The sequence below is a fragment of the Temnothorax nylanderi genome, unplaced genomic scaffold, assembly GCF_030848795.1.
Source record: "Temnothorax nylanderi isolate EJ_2023f unplaced genomic scaffold, tnyl_v1.0 TNYL_tig0096_pilon, whole genome shotgun sequence".
NCBI lineage: Eukaryota > Metazoa > Arthropoda > Insecta > Hymenoptera > Formicidae > Temnothorax > Temnothorax nylanderi.
Genome location: NW_027249158.1, coordinates 552089 through 568291, shown reverse-complemented (window position 1 = coordinate 568291; position 16203 = coordinate 552089). Strand labels below are relative to the sequence as shown.

At 37.6% G+C, this 16203-nt stretch overlaps 2 protein-coding genes across 11 annotated transcripts in view; both read left to right on the top strand.

Annotated features, from left to right (window-relative positions):
• Positions 1-1085: 1085 nt before the first annotated feature.
• LOC139775322 (uncharacterized) overlaps positions 1086-16203 on the top strand; it is a 68239-nt gene continuing 53121 nt past the window's right edge. For 3 of the 10 annotated variants that reach the window (XM_071711240.1, XM_071711241.1, XM_071711238.1), the window contains exons 1-4: positions 1090-1878; positions 3095-3262; positions 3860-4199; positions 4331-4514. In XM_071711240.1, coding sequence (XP_071567341.1) covers positions 1747-1878; positions 3095-3262; positions 3860-4199; positions 4331-4514 — 824 coding nt within the window. In that variant the 5' untranslated portion in view covers positions 1090-1746. Of the gene's footprint in view, positions 1879-3094; positions 3263-3859; positions 4200-4330; positions 4515-16203 lie in introns of all 10 variants that reach the window. The other 7 variants (XM_071711243.1, XM_071711239.1, XM_071711245.1 and 4 more) reach the window with 5 other exon arrangements.
• LOC139775290 (uncharacterized) lies at positions 4521-16013 on the top strand. Its single transcript, XM_071711165.1, has 3 exons — positions 4521-8674; positions 11372-11466; positions 12136-16013. Exons 1-3 carry the CDS (start codon positions 7274-7276, stop codon positions 13274-13276), a joined length of 2637 nt encoding a protein of 878 aa, XP_071567266.1. The 5' UTR covers positions 4521-7273; the 3' UTR covers positions 13277-16013.

Sequence of the window (16203 nt, the reverse complement as noted above, 5' to 3'; positions counted from 1 at the left end):
AACATTCAAATTCATTTTCTGGAAAACTTCGTTTTCTGAATTGTCATTGTTGCAGCAAATAACCGCGATATAATAGATTTTTAAATCTACCGAATATAAAACATGATAATTTATAAAAAATGAAGCCAATAAATAAATGATGAAAGCATTTCTCTAATGTAGAGTAAATTGGTTTTTCTTCAAGCATCATTGAAGATTGAAGTAAAACGCAGCCAGTGCACCGCAGGGAAGGACACGAGAGGTCATTGATATCTTTTGTGACGTCAGAGTAAAGCCGGTTTCACAACGGATCTCGATCAACATACAACATACTCTCGTATCACAATCGGACGCTGGATTTTTTATCGGCGATAAAATTTTTCTAAATGAGATGATTAATTTCAATGCTACTTGTAAATCGTGTTTGGAAGAAAATCGACTGAAATTCGATTCCGTTACGACGATCGTTGTCCGCCGTTTCGTGTGAAAGCACCCTACGCGTCGCAATGATACAAAGGGACGTGACACCATGTCCCTTCGTCTCCTTCTCCTTCTTACGGCCCTTTTTACTTTTATTTCGCGCAGTGCTGTATCGTAAATTTCCATTTGGAAGGAAAGTAAAAGTAAGATGTCAGGTGAAAGAGGTTTCTCTCGACGAAAAATGTTAAAAGTACGCTTTTTAGATTCATAACGCATTTATTCGTTCCTGTTTCTTAATCTTTTCGAACACAGATAAATCAACCACGTAAACCGCGTTTGTTGTTAAGCTATGTTTGCTCCGAATTTATTTCGGCTTACTTCTAAGCCTTCGTAATTTAACGTTAAATGGCAGAGCGATCGTTCTCATAAAAAATTGCTTAGGCATGAGTGCAAGATACATTATATTACATATAAGTATACGCGTCGCGCGACGGTACGGAGACAAAGCGCGGTGTACGAATCAATGAATGTACATCAACATTTTCTCCGGTCTCTTTGTTGTTTGCTGATAGACGTTACGCGGTTTGATCATGCGTCGTTGAGCATCTAACTAAAGTGGGAGTAATTGAGCATGAAAACTTCATAGCGTGCACTCGGCCGACCTTTCCCAGTCGCCTGCCCGATCAATCAATCGGCGTCGTCAACTCAAAAGTGAAGTTACGGAGCCAAGAATCCCACCTGCGGAAAGAGCTCCGTATCTCCACGTAATCGTGCGTATTCACGAGTTAATTATGGAAAATTAATTTCGCCGATCTCGATCGTTCGAATCGCCGTTCGGGATAATCGGGATATGGCTCAAATTTCGCGGTTCGATTTGGATAACTGAAGGGAAAAGGAAGAGAGGAAAAAAAGAGAGAGAGAGAGGAGGAAGGGAGCAATCCCGATTTTTGGGGTTGAAAGTCCGATTTCGAGGGGGAAGAAATTGGATCGTCGTGTCGCATCGATTCGCGATACACGTATTTCAAGGAGAGAGAACCCTCGGCGTCGCGCAGCGTCGCGGTCGTTCGGGGCTGTCGTGTGTGAAGGCGGTTGGCTTCGGTCAAAGCCGGATCGATAACGCGAACGCGGCCGTCGGGCGTCGGGCCGCCGCGGAGACGGCCGAGCGGCGGCGACGGCGGCCGAGGCGAGCCGGACGCGGCCGAGGCCGCGTGAGAAGCGACCAGAAGCGACGCGCAGTGAACGACGCGGCGGAGCGGACGGCCCCTCTACGGATCTCGCGAGCGAACGGCGTACGCGTTCAACGGGCGCGGCTTTGCGTCTCGAAGCGCTGGCGTTTTACGCGGTAAAATGTCCTCCCTCGGGAACCTGGACCTGTGCCGGCTGTGTCTCGTGAAGGACCGCGTCTCGGTGCCGATTTTCGAAGGCGAGGGCGACGTGCGGCAGATCTTTCTCAAGATCACCGCCTGTTTGCCGGTCAAGGTAAGAAGCTAACTACGCCATTCCCACCGTTGTGGCCCGCCAGCTATGGCGATCCGCCATCTTGCCGAGCCTTCGCTCGCGGACGGCTCGCGTACGCGATACTATATGCTACCGATCTCGCGCCTCGCGGCGGTCTCGGCGCTTCTCGACGAACGTATTCTGAATCGCTCTGTAGACGAGGGAGAAAACCGCTCGGCGCTCCGTGGCGCGTCGAGGTGGCACGACGCGACGGCGACGCTAAACGTCGCTCGGCGTGCGACCCCGGCTGCTCTCTCTCGTCGCCTTTGTCACGCTGCTTAATTGCTCGATGGACTTTGCCGCGCTTTTCGTCCCTCGCACGGGCTGTCGCTCGATAGAAATACGCTTTGCTCCGATCGCACATCGACGTCATCGATGTGTCGTTTCCGTCCCTCGCGAGGAACGGCGGTCGACGGGGAGCACGCGGTGCCGCGCGCCGCGAAGTCCAATTAATCCTGGTCGTTTTCGACATCTTGCCGCCGACATTGGCCACGCTCGCGAAACGCGTAACGTCGACTCCCCGTGGAGCCCGCGGATCGATAATCTCGCATTTTGTTTGACAATTTTTCTGTCTCTCGTGAGAACGTCGCCTGAAGCGGCTCATGATGAGCTACGGTCTTGCCTAGATACGGGCCTTTATCGCGGAGGAATCGAGCATCGAGCTTGGAAACGCTGCGCGTGTATTGGCCATTAGCTTCTCGTTGATCGCGTACGGTTTAATGGCGTCTCTCGTGCTTGTTGCTCCCGAGAGACAATTTTTGCACGATTTTATTGAAATATACTTTAATGTATATTGTATTAATGAATTGCATTTTAATTTAAGAGAATTGTGATTTTAATTTATTAATGAAATTAACCCTCCGTCTGTATACGTGGGTCTACGGCGTCCGAGTCAAAATAATATCTGCTCGTAACTGTAAAACTTGGAAGCCTGCTAGAAAATATTAAATAAACGGTGTTTATCAAAATAACTATGAAATCGTTAACTACAATGTAGACAAATGTTTTGTAAATTTTTTCAGATTTTTTAAATATTTTAAGGTAGGGAAAAATTGCGTCAAATGACCCACGAAAGTGCAAAAAAAAGAAAAACGTATACCAGACGGAGAGTTAATTTTGATATAAATAAAATTGTGATGCATGTATACAAGTTGCGATGTTTTAAAAGGCCTCACGAATTTTCTTTTTATGATTATAGGTAAACAGGGAAGACAAATTACCTAAAAAGATATGCGACGACTGCGTGTATAAAGTAGAGTTATGTTATCAATTTTGGCATACGACGGCGAATGCCGAGAAACAATTGCTGCAATGGCTAGGCGAAGTAAACATGGAAGACAAACAGGGTTACAATGTTCTCAATCCGGTAAACACTATTCTATACAACTTATTTGTCACATAGTTCCTTTTCTCGACGAACTTGAAGCCTTTTGCACAATAGGCGATAGCGATAGCGGCTGCGACAAAGGTGCCAACAAAGCTACAGCTTTGTCAGCACCTTTGTCGCTGCCGCTATCGCTATCGCTATCACCTATTGTGCAAGGGGCTTAAGATTAAGAGAAATTAACACACACCCTGTATAGTTTTCTACAGTTTGGAAATTAGACATTATCATCATTTGTTTCATTCTTCTTTTGTCTATGTTTACCTTAGCAATGATAATAGCTAGTGATCATAATATTTTGCATATTGTGCACTTGTAAGTTCTTTTTTAATACTTCACATTTTATATTTCTATATATTACAATTTTTTTCACGTACATTATCTAGTAGTCGGTAAATTTAATTTTATAAAAAAATTTACGTAATATATAATATTTAGATATAACTTAAAACATAGAAACGGATTGCTTCAATTAAGAAATGAAGTATCGATAATATGTATTTAGTTTAATTTATTATCGAAACTCTCAATTCTTGGTAAATACAAAACTCATGTCGTTTGCTTTCTGTTAAATTTTAGAATGGGATGAAAGAACAGAACAACGAGAACAGGTTAGATGGTACTGTGATGCAACAAGTAAGCGAACATCAGAACAATATGAATATGGGTATGATGGACAACATGGGGCTAAGTATGCCCATAATGATGTCGAGCAATGCCCAACAACAAATAACCTCAGTTCCTATGGACAACAGTGGTAGCTCTGTACAAAATGTCCAACCAGTAGCTGGACCAAGCACGCAAACGACACATGACCAAATCACGCAGAATCAAACAGACACGCCTACGCAACAAGAAGAGGAAGAAGAGAGCAGTGAAGAGGAGGAAAACTCGGACGATGAGTGCGATGGAGATGAAGGTACACATTTGTGCTATGTATTAAATTTTGTAACTTATATATCTAATTACTAGATATATTAGGCAGATAGCTTAAAAATTTGGAAAAATGTAGGAAGAAAAAAAGAGAGAACGTTTGAAATTTTGTTTAAGGCCTACCTATAAAAGAAGAAAGTGAAGAAGATCCTAATAATAGTAGAACTATAGAGCCTACGACATTTGTTAATGTTTCCTTGGCGTGTGACGAAGCTGGCCCCTCTGGACTTCAGCAACAGAAAATTGCCGATATGCCCGAGATGGTGATGTCACAAACAGCAGATGTGGATCCGAAAACTGGGTGAGTTTTCTGTTCTTACTTTACACTGTTTGAGGGCCAAAGGTGTCATTTGTTGTGGTGAACATAAACAATTACACATAAACATTGCGTTAATTTGATTTACTTATTATTTTTATCAACTTTATTCGAATGTCAAGATAAATAGAACTAGTTGGTCTTGAATGAAATCAACGATGTATATAAATGGAATAAAACTTAACGATATATCGTACAATCATAATTATTACGTAAAGTACTTTTGATACAGGCAGAAACAGAAGTTACCAACGACATTGTAATATATTTATTTAAAAAAGAATCAATATCTAACATATATATCTGAGAATATTGTTTTAAAATGCTCTTAATTACACATCATGCTCTTTCATACGCAAATTTGGTAATAAGTCTTGAAATAATTATTGAATCAGTAAGGTAGAAATAAAAATGCAAGATAGATAACGATTACATCCGAGCTTTCATTCTTATAAATGTAAGATGCAGGTAAACACAAGGTAAGTTTGAACACACCCCACAACCATCTTTGGCTCTAGGTGTTTAGCAATTTATACAAATATTTTTTATATGTATAACATTACTTCGCATTACTTTTAAACGATCTTGTAATTTTTCGTTATTTAAAAAGATGCGCATTTGTTGAGTCCAGAATAATTGCTAAACACCTTGTTACTTTTACATGTGGTAGCATGTACATAAAGTGCATTTCGATGAAACACAATCTTAATTATAGCAACAATAATTATAATGATGTTAATTTTCCAACAATGTTCTTTACGTCTCGTAAGTATTTAATATAAATTTTTATACTTTAGTCGAAATGGACTTTGTGTTAGATATTATTTATATATGTGCAAGAAAATGGATAAAGAGATCTCTCTGGATTATCCATATCCATGATACGAGAAAGGGATTGATTTCTCGTCTAGCAATAAGCGATGCCTGAGAGAAACCAGCCTGATCTCTCTGTCCACTCATAAACCAGATGTTTACATGTTGTCGATATTAATATTCCCACGCTTACGTGATGGCACTAAATGCCGCACACATGACCGATATTCGGCCGATCCAAAAATCACAGACGATAAATATTTCAATTGATGCAACGTTTATCTACCATTTCTGATTTATGATCTTCGTGCTTTCCGACGCCTGCGCTTTACGATATTGCCAGGACACTGTATTACTATTTTAATGTTGCGATTAATTTTAAGAGTTATCTTTTAATCGACGTAAAAAAAAAATACGTGTTCCATAAAATCGTTAATAAATTTTGCGTATCCGGTGCAGTTCGCCGGATGATAAAGTAATTGCGCAAATAGTGTACTATAACCGAGAAGACAAATCGGTTAAGAATTGTTAAGAATCTTGATGTTGAAGAAGATGAAGGATCATATTTCTTCCGATTCGAAGATTTCTACGAAACGAAAGAAAGAATCGTCCATTAAGAGACTGCCAAATCAAGAGGATTTTTCGCATTGTAAACACAAAGGCGAGTATCTTTTCTACATTCTATATATTTTATTCTATTTGTAGACTATCTCTTGTTATAAGCAAAACCGAATATTGCGGTATTCAATAATGCCAATACGTAAATTTGCATCGTTATCCGTGACAAGTTAAACGATGCTATTTTGATATCGAATAAATTCTCTTACACATATATCCGATGTTATTACGATGCGATGTTATCACAAATTTTAATTTTATCACGCACATTGCTTGGATTGCGCGTATTATTTCGCGCGCTTCCATAAGTGCAAAAGATATACCACGAGGCATAGTTTCTTTTAATAAATGATAAACCAGGCTTGCATTATAATTGCGCCGGTTTCGCATTTGAAATAAAATTATTAAATATTTATTGCGCCTTGAATTGGCTGCAATATTGGATAAACGTCGTGATATTTTGGGCATATTCTGAGTATGTCATTTTATATCATGGATCTTTAATGCTTCTGTTAATGGAGAAAATTGTACTGTTCAGTTTTGAGTGGATATCTGACACATGAAAGGTTGATACACAGCACTTTTTGTGCTTTTGCTGCGTCAAATTTTCATAGATATTGTCACTTTTCATAAAGTACTGAATAATACATTTGATTTTCTCCTTTGTCTACTATTCTTATTACAGTTTTTAGCTGGATTTTTATCTTGTTCCGCGTAATATATATTTGTGATACGTTAAAATGTGTTGGATGCAAGTATACACGTCCGTGAAAAATCATGGTCCGTTTTACACCGTGAAAATGAGAAGAAGATGCTTTATCGTGGCTATGGATTATTTATAAAGGTGAGATTTTTTTATACCTGATTTAATTTGCGTTTTAACATGTTCTATCCCAAGTCATTAGTGATCTTTTGAGTAAAAATTTGCTTTTTTCGAACTCTTTTGCCAAGTTTTATGGCTTGATCTTTACTTTTCCCTTCTGCTGTATCGTTAGGGAATATCAATATATATGTATAAATATATACATACATATTTTTATGTACATATTTCTAATTATAATTTAAACAATATTGATTAGTAATGAACATAATAAGAGACTAGGTCTACAAGATCATTTCGTATCGTAATTAATAAGTCATTTTTATCCTGTAATGTTATTCATCTAATAATATTTAAATATTATTATGTAAGCCTTATGAATTCGGAAAGCTTGATGAGTATTCACGTGCGGATGATAAACTTCCAATGCTGTTTGACTTGACGACAATCGCGACGACTTTCTCGATTCGCACGTGCGCTCTTGTAACACATTATGATTGCTGCGTTTCGAGAGGGATGCCAGCAATGCCCAAGCACCTTGCACCGGCCACCTTGCAGCACTCACATAAGCATAATTATCTTTTTCTATCTTTCTCTCTCTCTCTCTCTCTCTGTTTTTCTCTTTTCCTCTCTTTCTCATCACCGCCTGTACGCAAGATATATTTGTAATGATCACAAAGAACAGAAATCAAAAGACAAAGCTGTGTGTGCCCACGGGTCGTTCTCCGTTGCAATGTCCTTGGGTTTTGTCAATTTCAGGGAAGGAGGCGAGACCTTCGGCGGATTGTCGGGGATGCTGCGTCAAATTCTCTCGCCCTCGCCCGAGATCGGGGAGGCCGGTATGTCCGTCAATTGTAATCTCCTACAGACCAACTCGATATTCTCGAACCAATCGTCGATGCTATCGACATTGCTCCCTCCGCACTTTCAGTCCGTGTGTCCGGACCAGTCTTTGCTCGATCAGGTGCAAATCTTTACCGAGTCCTATCCGTGCCCCACGTGCGGGCTGGAGTTCCGAAGCGCCCTTAAGCTAAACTACCACATGCGAACGAGTCACGCCGCGCGTCCGGAATTCGAGCATGGTGTCGAGAATCAGCCGCGGTATTCGTGCGGGGTCTGCTCGCGGACCTTCGTTGCTCTGAACCACCTGAGGATGCACGAGGTCACGCATTCCGCGCCCGTGCCCACGTGCGCGTCGACCTCCGCCAATCTCGCCACGTCGCCCGGCGGCAACATGGAGAAAACGTTCGCCTGCGATCTCTGCCAGGCCAGCTTTCGGTATCGCACGCTACTGGAACGTCACCGGAGGATGCATCAGGAGATCGGCCAGGAGAAACCCTACTCTTGTCCGAGATGCATGATGCGCTTCGAGACGCGCAACTTGTACAATCATCACGCGAAAACCCACAGACCGTTGCCGGCGAGTAACGACAATCGGATAGTCGCGGGTACCAACGCCGTGTCGTCGCCCGTCGATTCGATGATAGCCGGCAATCTCGGTGTTGGCGGCGGCGGCGGCAGCGGCGGTGGAGGTGGGAGCGGTGGCCCTGTAATCCCCGCCAAGTCCATACCTTCTTATCCCTGCGACTCGTGCTCCAAGCAATTTACTACCGCCGAGTCGTTGACCACGCATAAGGCGGTGCACAGGTCGCGGCCGCTGGTCTGTGACGTGTGCGGCAAGGGCTTCACGCATCGCAAGTATTACGTGGTGCACCAACGTATCCACACCGGCGAGAGGCCGTATCTCTGTGCCATGTGCGGCAAATCGTTCACGCAGGCGTCGACGCTCACCGTGCACCGTCGTTATCATACGGGGGAGCGTCCGTACACCTGCACGCTATGCGGAAAGGGATTTGTCACGCGAACGATTATGCTTAATCACATGAAGAAACACTGAGCCGACGAAAAATCGATAAGATTTTCTGCCGCGCGTGATTAAATTCAAAATTTAATGGATGTTATAGATAAAATAATGTTCAAGAGAGTCATGCTTGATCTCAGAATATTTCATCAACACTCTAGAGAAAAAAAATGATATTGAAAAATTGATATCAATTCTGATTAAATTAAAAACTATTCAATATAATTTTAAAAAGACGAAAATTGAAGTTTTTTGTAAATGCTCATTGAAACAGATTTCAATAACCGGTATATAGTTTTTCAAAAGCACAAGCATTTTGTTGGATAAAAAAGGCTATAAAAATATTAAAATATTTTTTATCGTAAATAATCCTTTTTGTACAGAGTGTTGATGTCTAAGTGCCTAAAATTACTCAAGTTACTATCACAGAATAATAAATAAGTCGATATAATATGGTGAACGAATTAATACGTCTACGTGATAATATATAACTCCGTATAGTTTCGGATAAAATATATTTAATATCGATCAAGTCAATTTAAAATCGATCAAATCAAAATCACGATAGAAATAAGCGAACAATTACGTACTATAATCATAAATGTTGTCATCACTGTGATATCGTTTGTATATTATACAAGATATTTAGAATAACGTCAATATTATTAGACGCGGCGTGAAACTTTCTATCCTTCTAATTGAAAGTTTATATAGCGTAATTCAGTTTCTAATAAGAGAAGTTAGTACCTGCGCGCAATAACATGAAAAAGTGCCTAAAAGTCCAATTTTTTAAATTACTTTATTGATCATGAGATTAAAAAAAAACTAAAACTGAAAAACGATTTCAAAATAAATGAATAATTATTTTTGTACTTCGCATTGACATAAAATTTTTAATTATATTTAAACTGTTGACCGATTGTTAATCTGTAATTAATTTCAACGTAATTTCAATTGAATTCAGGTGCCTTTAATTAATATAGGATGAAAGACAGGGTAGAACGTGTAACATTAATTACGTAAATGTGACATGTAAGTATGAAGACGCTTAAATCTATCTAGATTTTTAGTCCTATAAGTTGTATGCAATTCGAAGGTAGATAAAGTAAATGACGATATATGATTTCGCAGTAATTCTCGAGTTTATCGCTTTATAAATGTTTTTTTTCCATCAATATAACATGCTAGACTGCATTTCTACAAAACGTGCATTATACATGCGCGTCTATGTATATTGCCAATTAGTTGAAATTGACACTATCTTTTGCAAAGATCACTCATCTTATTGCCAGAATATTTACTCTGATAGATGATGGTATATAATATTTACAAGATTTTTTAAACAAATGCATTTGAAAAATTTAATATTTAATGAAATTATCTTCAATTTTATTTAATTTTGTTTTATATATACAAGATATATATACAAGACAAATAATATACATATTTACTTACATTTACTCAATTATAGATGTATATGGTATAACTTCTTACATAGTATTAATACTATATAGTATAACAGTTAATAATTTATATTAAGAATACTGTTTATAAAAAAAGAGAGCGTTTTCTTTCGATTATATTTCAACTTTGTGTTATTTACGAATTTTTATTAACAAAGGAATTCTACGTTGAATAATAAATTTATTTTTATTTGAATAATTTAACAAACGAATTAAGTTTAGGAAACATGTTTAATATTGAAGTAAGATTTATATGGAAGCATGTATTAAAAGAATATTAACTTTTAAGTCACTATTTTGTTCTTTTTCTTTATACATCAATTTTTCTGCATTTTTTAAATTCTCACATGAATGCAGTCGGTAAAAAGCACAAATGTCGATTTGCACCATTTTTTCTTCAATAATTGATTTCTTAAACTTGATATTTTTCAACATTGATCTATAATTTTAACTTTAGAAATGCGGAATCAAATATTAACATTCAAGTATAATTAGCGGAAATAATTTTTTGTAATATGCATGTGTTATGAACAGTTTAAGGCTGTCATGGTTGCTTATACATGAACATATCAAATTTGCTATAGCAAATATTATATGCGAATATAATACGCGTACATATCGAAAGATACGTATAATTTTGCATATTACAAGATTTTTTCCATCGATATTAATTGCAGTTAACTGATTCTATGCTCCTTTCTTTAGCTAAGAAGAGAAGAAAACGAAACGAAGCATTTAGATCTTTAGCTCTTTAATTATTTATAGAATAGTAATAATTTTTTTATTATAAAATTTATATAATTGTGTTAAATAAATTAAATAATAAATTACAGTAAAGAATGAGGAGAGAAATGATAAAAGTACATTTATCCGAACATTATACAGGGTGTTTATATTATAAAAGATTTTTTCGATCGTAGATACACTAGAAGCTCAACACTAAGAGATGTGATTTATTTATCGGACTTACATCGGACATAAATAACTAAAAATCAAAATTTTAATCGATTAAACTCTAAGACAAATAGATACACATATCCAACAATATAAATTAAATACAGTATTTTTCACATAATTTTACGTGATATTAATTTCCAAATTGGAAATTATTTATTTGCAACCCAGACATTTAAGTCTGTTGAAAGCAGATATTGTCAAGTATCTACTACAAATTTTATCGGCAGAAAGATTTGAAGCTGCCAGTTCTGATATATCGCTGTCGGCAAAATGCCAACAGAAGTATAATAGAATCTGCTGACATAATTAGATAGCGGATTGGCAGCAGAAATCGAGCAAAGTGCAGGAACTGCCCAGACTGCACGATTTCTGCTGCCAATCTGCTATCATTTTGCTTACTAGGAAGTATATTTAACGTTAAATTAAACGTAAAATTATGGAAGTCCAAGTTTTATTTTTTATCAAACTTTTATTACGAGAAGGAAATTAACCCAAAATTTGTCAGAGAATCTATTGTTAAATTTATGGCTCGTTTGATAGTAATGCAACATTCTGTATATAGTACACTGTAAACAGGAAATAGTGAGATTGTGCATTTAGAAGGAAGGAAAATATGATGATTTTTAATATAGTATAATTATTATTAAGACGACCGCATTTTATTAACGAACACAATATAAACACAATATACCTATTAGTATTAAGAGAGTATAGAATATAAGCAGTATTTTGTAGTCGCAGAGGTCTACAAGATCAAGCTGCAAGTACAACAAATAGTACAGAAGACGACGGTGTTCGCTCGCGAATAAGCATTGTTTAAGTATATAATAAAATGATCAATAAAAGAAAGTAGAGGACAGAGGGCTACGTAATAAAGAGAATACTGGAAATCACAAGTGAGGCACTTTATTGACTACCCAACTTTCATACAATCGAGCACGAGTGTCCAGCTGATCGTCCCTGTAAATATCTCGCTTACCACGTAAGATCCTGGTTAAGGCAACGATAAAGAACGAAAGAGGCGGCGAGGAACGAGCACTGATTGACTTCCGTTTGTGTCTCTCTTCTTTCCAGATGTTTTGTGTCAAAACTCAGGATGCTGCCACAGGATCGGCAGCAGTGCGGACCCAGCGTAATCAAGCACGTCTTTACCCAGGGGCACACACAGTTACTGATAGCGGACTCGGTGCACACACATTCGAAGATGGAAACGACGGATATGCTCACTCACGAGAACGTCTTGCAGTGCGAATTCTGCGGTGACAGTTTTGTCTCCGATCAGGATCTTAACTTGCACCTAGAGACGCACGAGTCCCATTCGGAGGGGACACAGGATGAGCAGTTGGTCTGCGAGAATTGCGGCTGCAGCTTCATGACAACGTCGGAGCTGCATGAGCATCAGAAGGAACACGTTTCAGAGGAGTGTTTTAGCTGCGACAGTTGCGACTACGTGACCTCGCGCAGGGAGAGCCTGATCGCTCATGAGCAGTGCCACATATCCAATTACAAGTACCAGTGCGAGACATGCGGCGAACAATTCCAGAGCAAGAGCGATTGTCAGGTACATCTGTTGTCGCACACGCGTGAAGAAAAGCCGTTTCAATGCGACGAGTGTAACGCCACGTTTCGCTATCGCCAAGGTCTACGACTGCATGCGAAGCTGCATCAACCGGACTATGTGCCGCCACAGAGGAAACATCACTGCGAGCTGTGCAACAAGCGTTTCTCTCGGAGACAGGTGTTGTTGGTGCACATGAAGACCCACGGCAACGTGGAACCGCAAAACGAGTACGTGTGCACGATTTGCGGCAAGTCCGTGTCAAGCAAAACTTATCTCGCGGTGCATCTGCGCAAGCACACCGGCGAGAAGCCGCATGTTTGCGATATTTGCGGCAAGGGCTTCATCTCACAGAACTACCTGAGTGTGCATCGTCGCACGCACACGGGCGAGAAGCCGCATCAGTGCACGCATTGCAACAAAAGGTTCACTCAACGGACTACGTTGGTAGTGCATCTACGAGGTCACACGGGCGATCGACCTTATCCCTGCACATGCTGTCACAAATCATTTGCTTCGAAAACGATGCTGAACTCGCACTTGAAAACACACGCGAAACAAAGCGCCCGGCAACAACAGGAGCAACAGCAACAGGTACAGCAGGAGCAGCAACAAGAAGAATCATTGCCCCTCGAAACCGTTACTATAGTGTTGTAATTGAGATGATTGCTAAGATAGATTGAACAATGATTGCTGGAATAGGTTTCATACTTTTTTATGTAATCAAGTTTTCTTTTGCTTTTTTACATTTTATCAACGTAGGTGATATTAGCGAAAGGTGCAGAGAAAACGCTAGGTATAAACAATTGCCAGGTACTTTGCAATCTACATAAATCGATAATTTTTTTGAATCCTAAAAGGTAACTAGTAGAAAGCGTACTGTAAGGCACAAACTTGCTTTTGTAGTGATATCTTTTACGCCATGTTAAACTAGATGACAAATATGCTTATAATATGCATTAATCTATTAAAATGTAAACAAGTATTTTATCGAGTCAAGGTCTCTCTTAAACGGAATCAGTGTATTATCATTGAAAAATAGTGAAGAATGTAGTAGCAGTTATAACTATGGCATTTTTAATGATTTTTTACTGAAAAAAATTTTTAACTGGAGGGAGTTAAACTATTTTGTAATATTAGACTGCTGAAAACAATAACTATGAACAGTGGCAGGTTTAAAAAGAATAAAAGAGTGTAATATGATTCTAAATTTGAATACTAGTTGTACAAGTTTCGGATATGAGAGTTTCTCCCAAAAAATAGCAATCCAAAATACACAAAGCCCCGTAAGATAGATGATTGGAATACGTACGATTACCATTGCTTTTACAGGAAAATTTTGCTTTTATTAACCATAATAATAAGGATGAACATAATCAATAAGATATAGGATGGAAGAGCAAAGTGTGAGTATCTACATTGAAAATAAATTAAATACTCACTGATCCTTAGTGAAGTCCTGTGTTATTCTGTTTTACGTTACTGATAAAATTCTCACTGATTCAAGTTAAGAGAAGGAGGTACCTCGCATTCTTCTCTGAAAAGTCTGACAGATGATATTACTGACATTTTAATAATGCCAACTATTTATTATAGTTGGTGAGTAGTTGTAGATCATAAATCATTTAAACAAAACGTCTTGCTAGCTAAGCTGTACAGTGCAAGATTTTAATTAAAAAGATAATCTTGTAAAAGGACCCCGCACAAAATCAGTGGAAAAAGTCTTTCGGTCAAAATATTCATTTGATGCTGATCAAAAGTCCTCATGAGCACGACACTCAATAATCGACTGTTTGGCTGACAGAAAGTCGGGAAAATGCGTCACTTTCCTAATGGTACGATTCGTACACGAACGTACGCGCATACAGACACACACACACACACACACACATGTACACACACACGTACAAAAAAAGAAAACAAAGGATCCCGTCATGTCCATGTTGATCCTGGATAACGCTGAGAACAGCTATCGCATATACAACCTTCTCCCAGCCCCCCCCCCCCACACACATACACACACATGTATGTACTCACGCAATGAAGAAACGTAGAAGTACATTCGTGTAGGAATCGTATTACTAAAAAAGTGACGCATTTTTCCGACTTTCCGGTGCTTCTGTCGGCTGAACACTCGATTACTGAGTGTTAGATCGCTGAATTGTTGATTATTAAGTGTCGTGGTCATGAGGACTTTTGATCAGCGTCACATGAATGAACATTTCCCGGAGTTTCAGACAATTTGACTGAAAGGCCTTTTCACTGGTTTTGTGCGGGGTCCTTTAATCAAATTATAAAAGTTTTACCAATGAAATATTAGTTAATTTTGTAAGCAAATTAATAAATATGAAGTGAGGACAAATCGAAACAGTAAAAAGTTCTCATACGTCTGTCCATAGTAGTTTGAGATTTGTTCACTATGTTCAAAAACACTAGAAAGAGCAAGTGACACTTCGCAAACTGTAATAAGCCGTCCATAACTTTTTAATTACATTATTGTGACAGTAATTTTTTTATTTATGCTTGTATTTGTTTTATTTGGAATAGTAATACGATTCATAGGCAGATAATTATTTATTCGCTATTTGCTTCGTACGCGTCTTTATAGAAATTTGTTAATGATATATTTTAGTGTAAATAATTATACACTCTTAAAACGAGTGTGATACTTGCCTAATTGTTACAAATGTTTATTAAACAACTTATTGGAAATAAAATTTCCAGTGCCTTTGTTGTTATATCATTATTGTTTAAATAAAAGAAAGTTATACACGATTATATTAAAATTATAAGAATAAATCTATTATAGACGAGTGCCTAATATATAGTGCCTAAAGAAAATTGCTATAATTTTTGCATAACATTTAGAAATGTATATTTTATTATTTTCTTCCATCGAAATTATATCCACTTAAAAATAATAGTTTTTTTATTTTTACTTTTTTACCCAAAAAAATGTAAGCAATTATAATTCTTGCGTTAATGAGTATAAAAAACAATGTTTCTTTTTTAATGTAATTTATTTCGTCATGTTACTTTCTATAAGAAAAATTGAGGTAATAATTAAGTAGTATTATTATTATATGAAACTTTCTCGCATAATTGTCATTAATATTATCTAAATTCTGCGATATTCTGGAAATCATTGATTTCATATTGTATCATATTAACTTCAGATACTGAGAAAAATTCAAGTTCTGTTAAAACAAGAAACTAGCAAAAAAATCTTTTATTTCCAATTGTGTGTGTTAGTATAATTTGTTTTACAGTTATAAAATTTAATATTTTTTACAAAAAAATTTTATCTTTACATAATTTTTGATAATATTACTTCTCTAGTATTACTTTTATGTAAGCAATTACTTTAATAAAGTGTTATTGTAATTCTTTAGAATTATTATTCTTCTTGAAAATATCTTAAAAACCATCTATATACATAAAAATATTGTAATAGATTATAATTACGCATTAAGATGTTAAATTTTTTTCATAATTGTTTGATTTTACAATCAATACTCGTGAAATTTGTTACGCTATATTTTGCTCTCTTTTACAAATAATTTGAAATTCCCAAAGATTAACAT

Coding starts and splice junctions, on each gene's coding strand:
- LOC139775290 (XM_071711165.1), top strand. CDS start 7,274: ATGATTGCTGCGTTTCGAGAGGGATGCCAGCAATGCCCAAGCACCTTG. Junction 8,675..11,371: donor TTAATCACATGAAGAAACAC/TGAGCCGACGAA, acceptor TGACATAATTAG/ATAGCGGATTGGCAGCAGAA. Junction 11,467..12,135: donor ATCATTTTGCTTACTAGGAA/GTATATTTAACG, acceptor TCTTCTTTCCAG/ATGTTTTGTGTCAAAACTCA.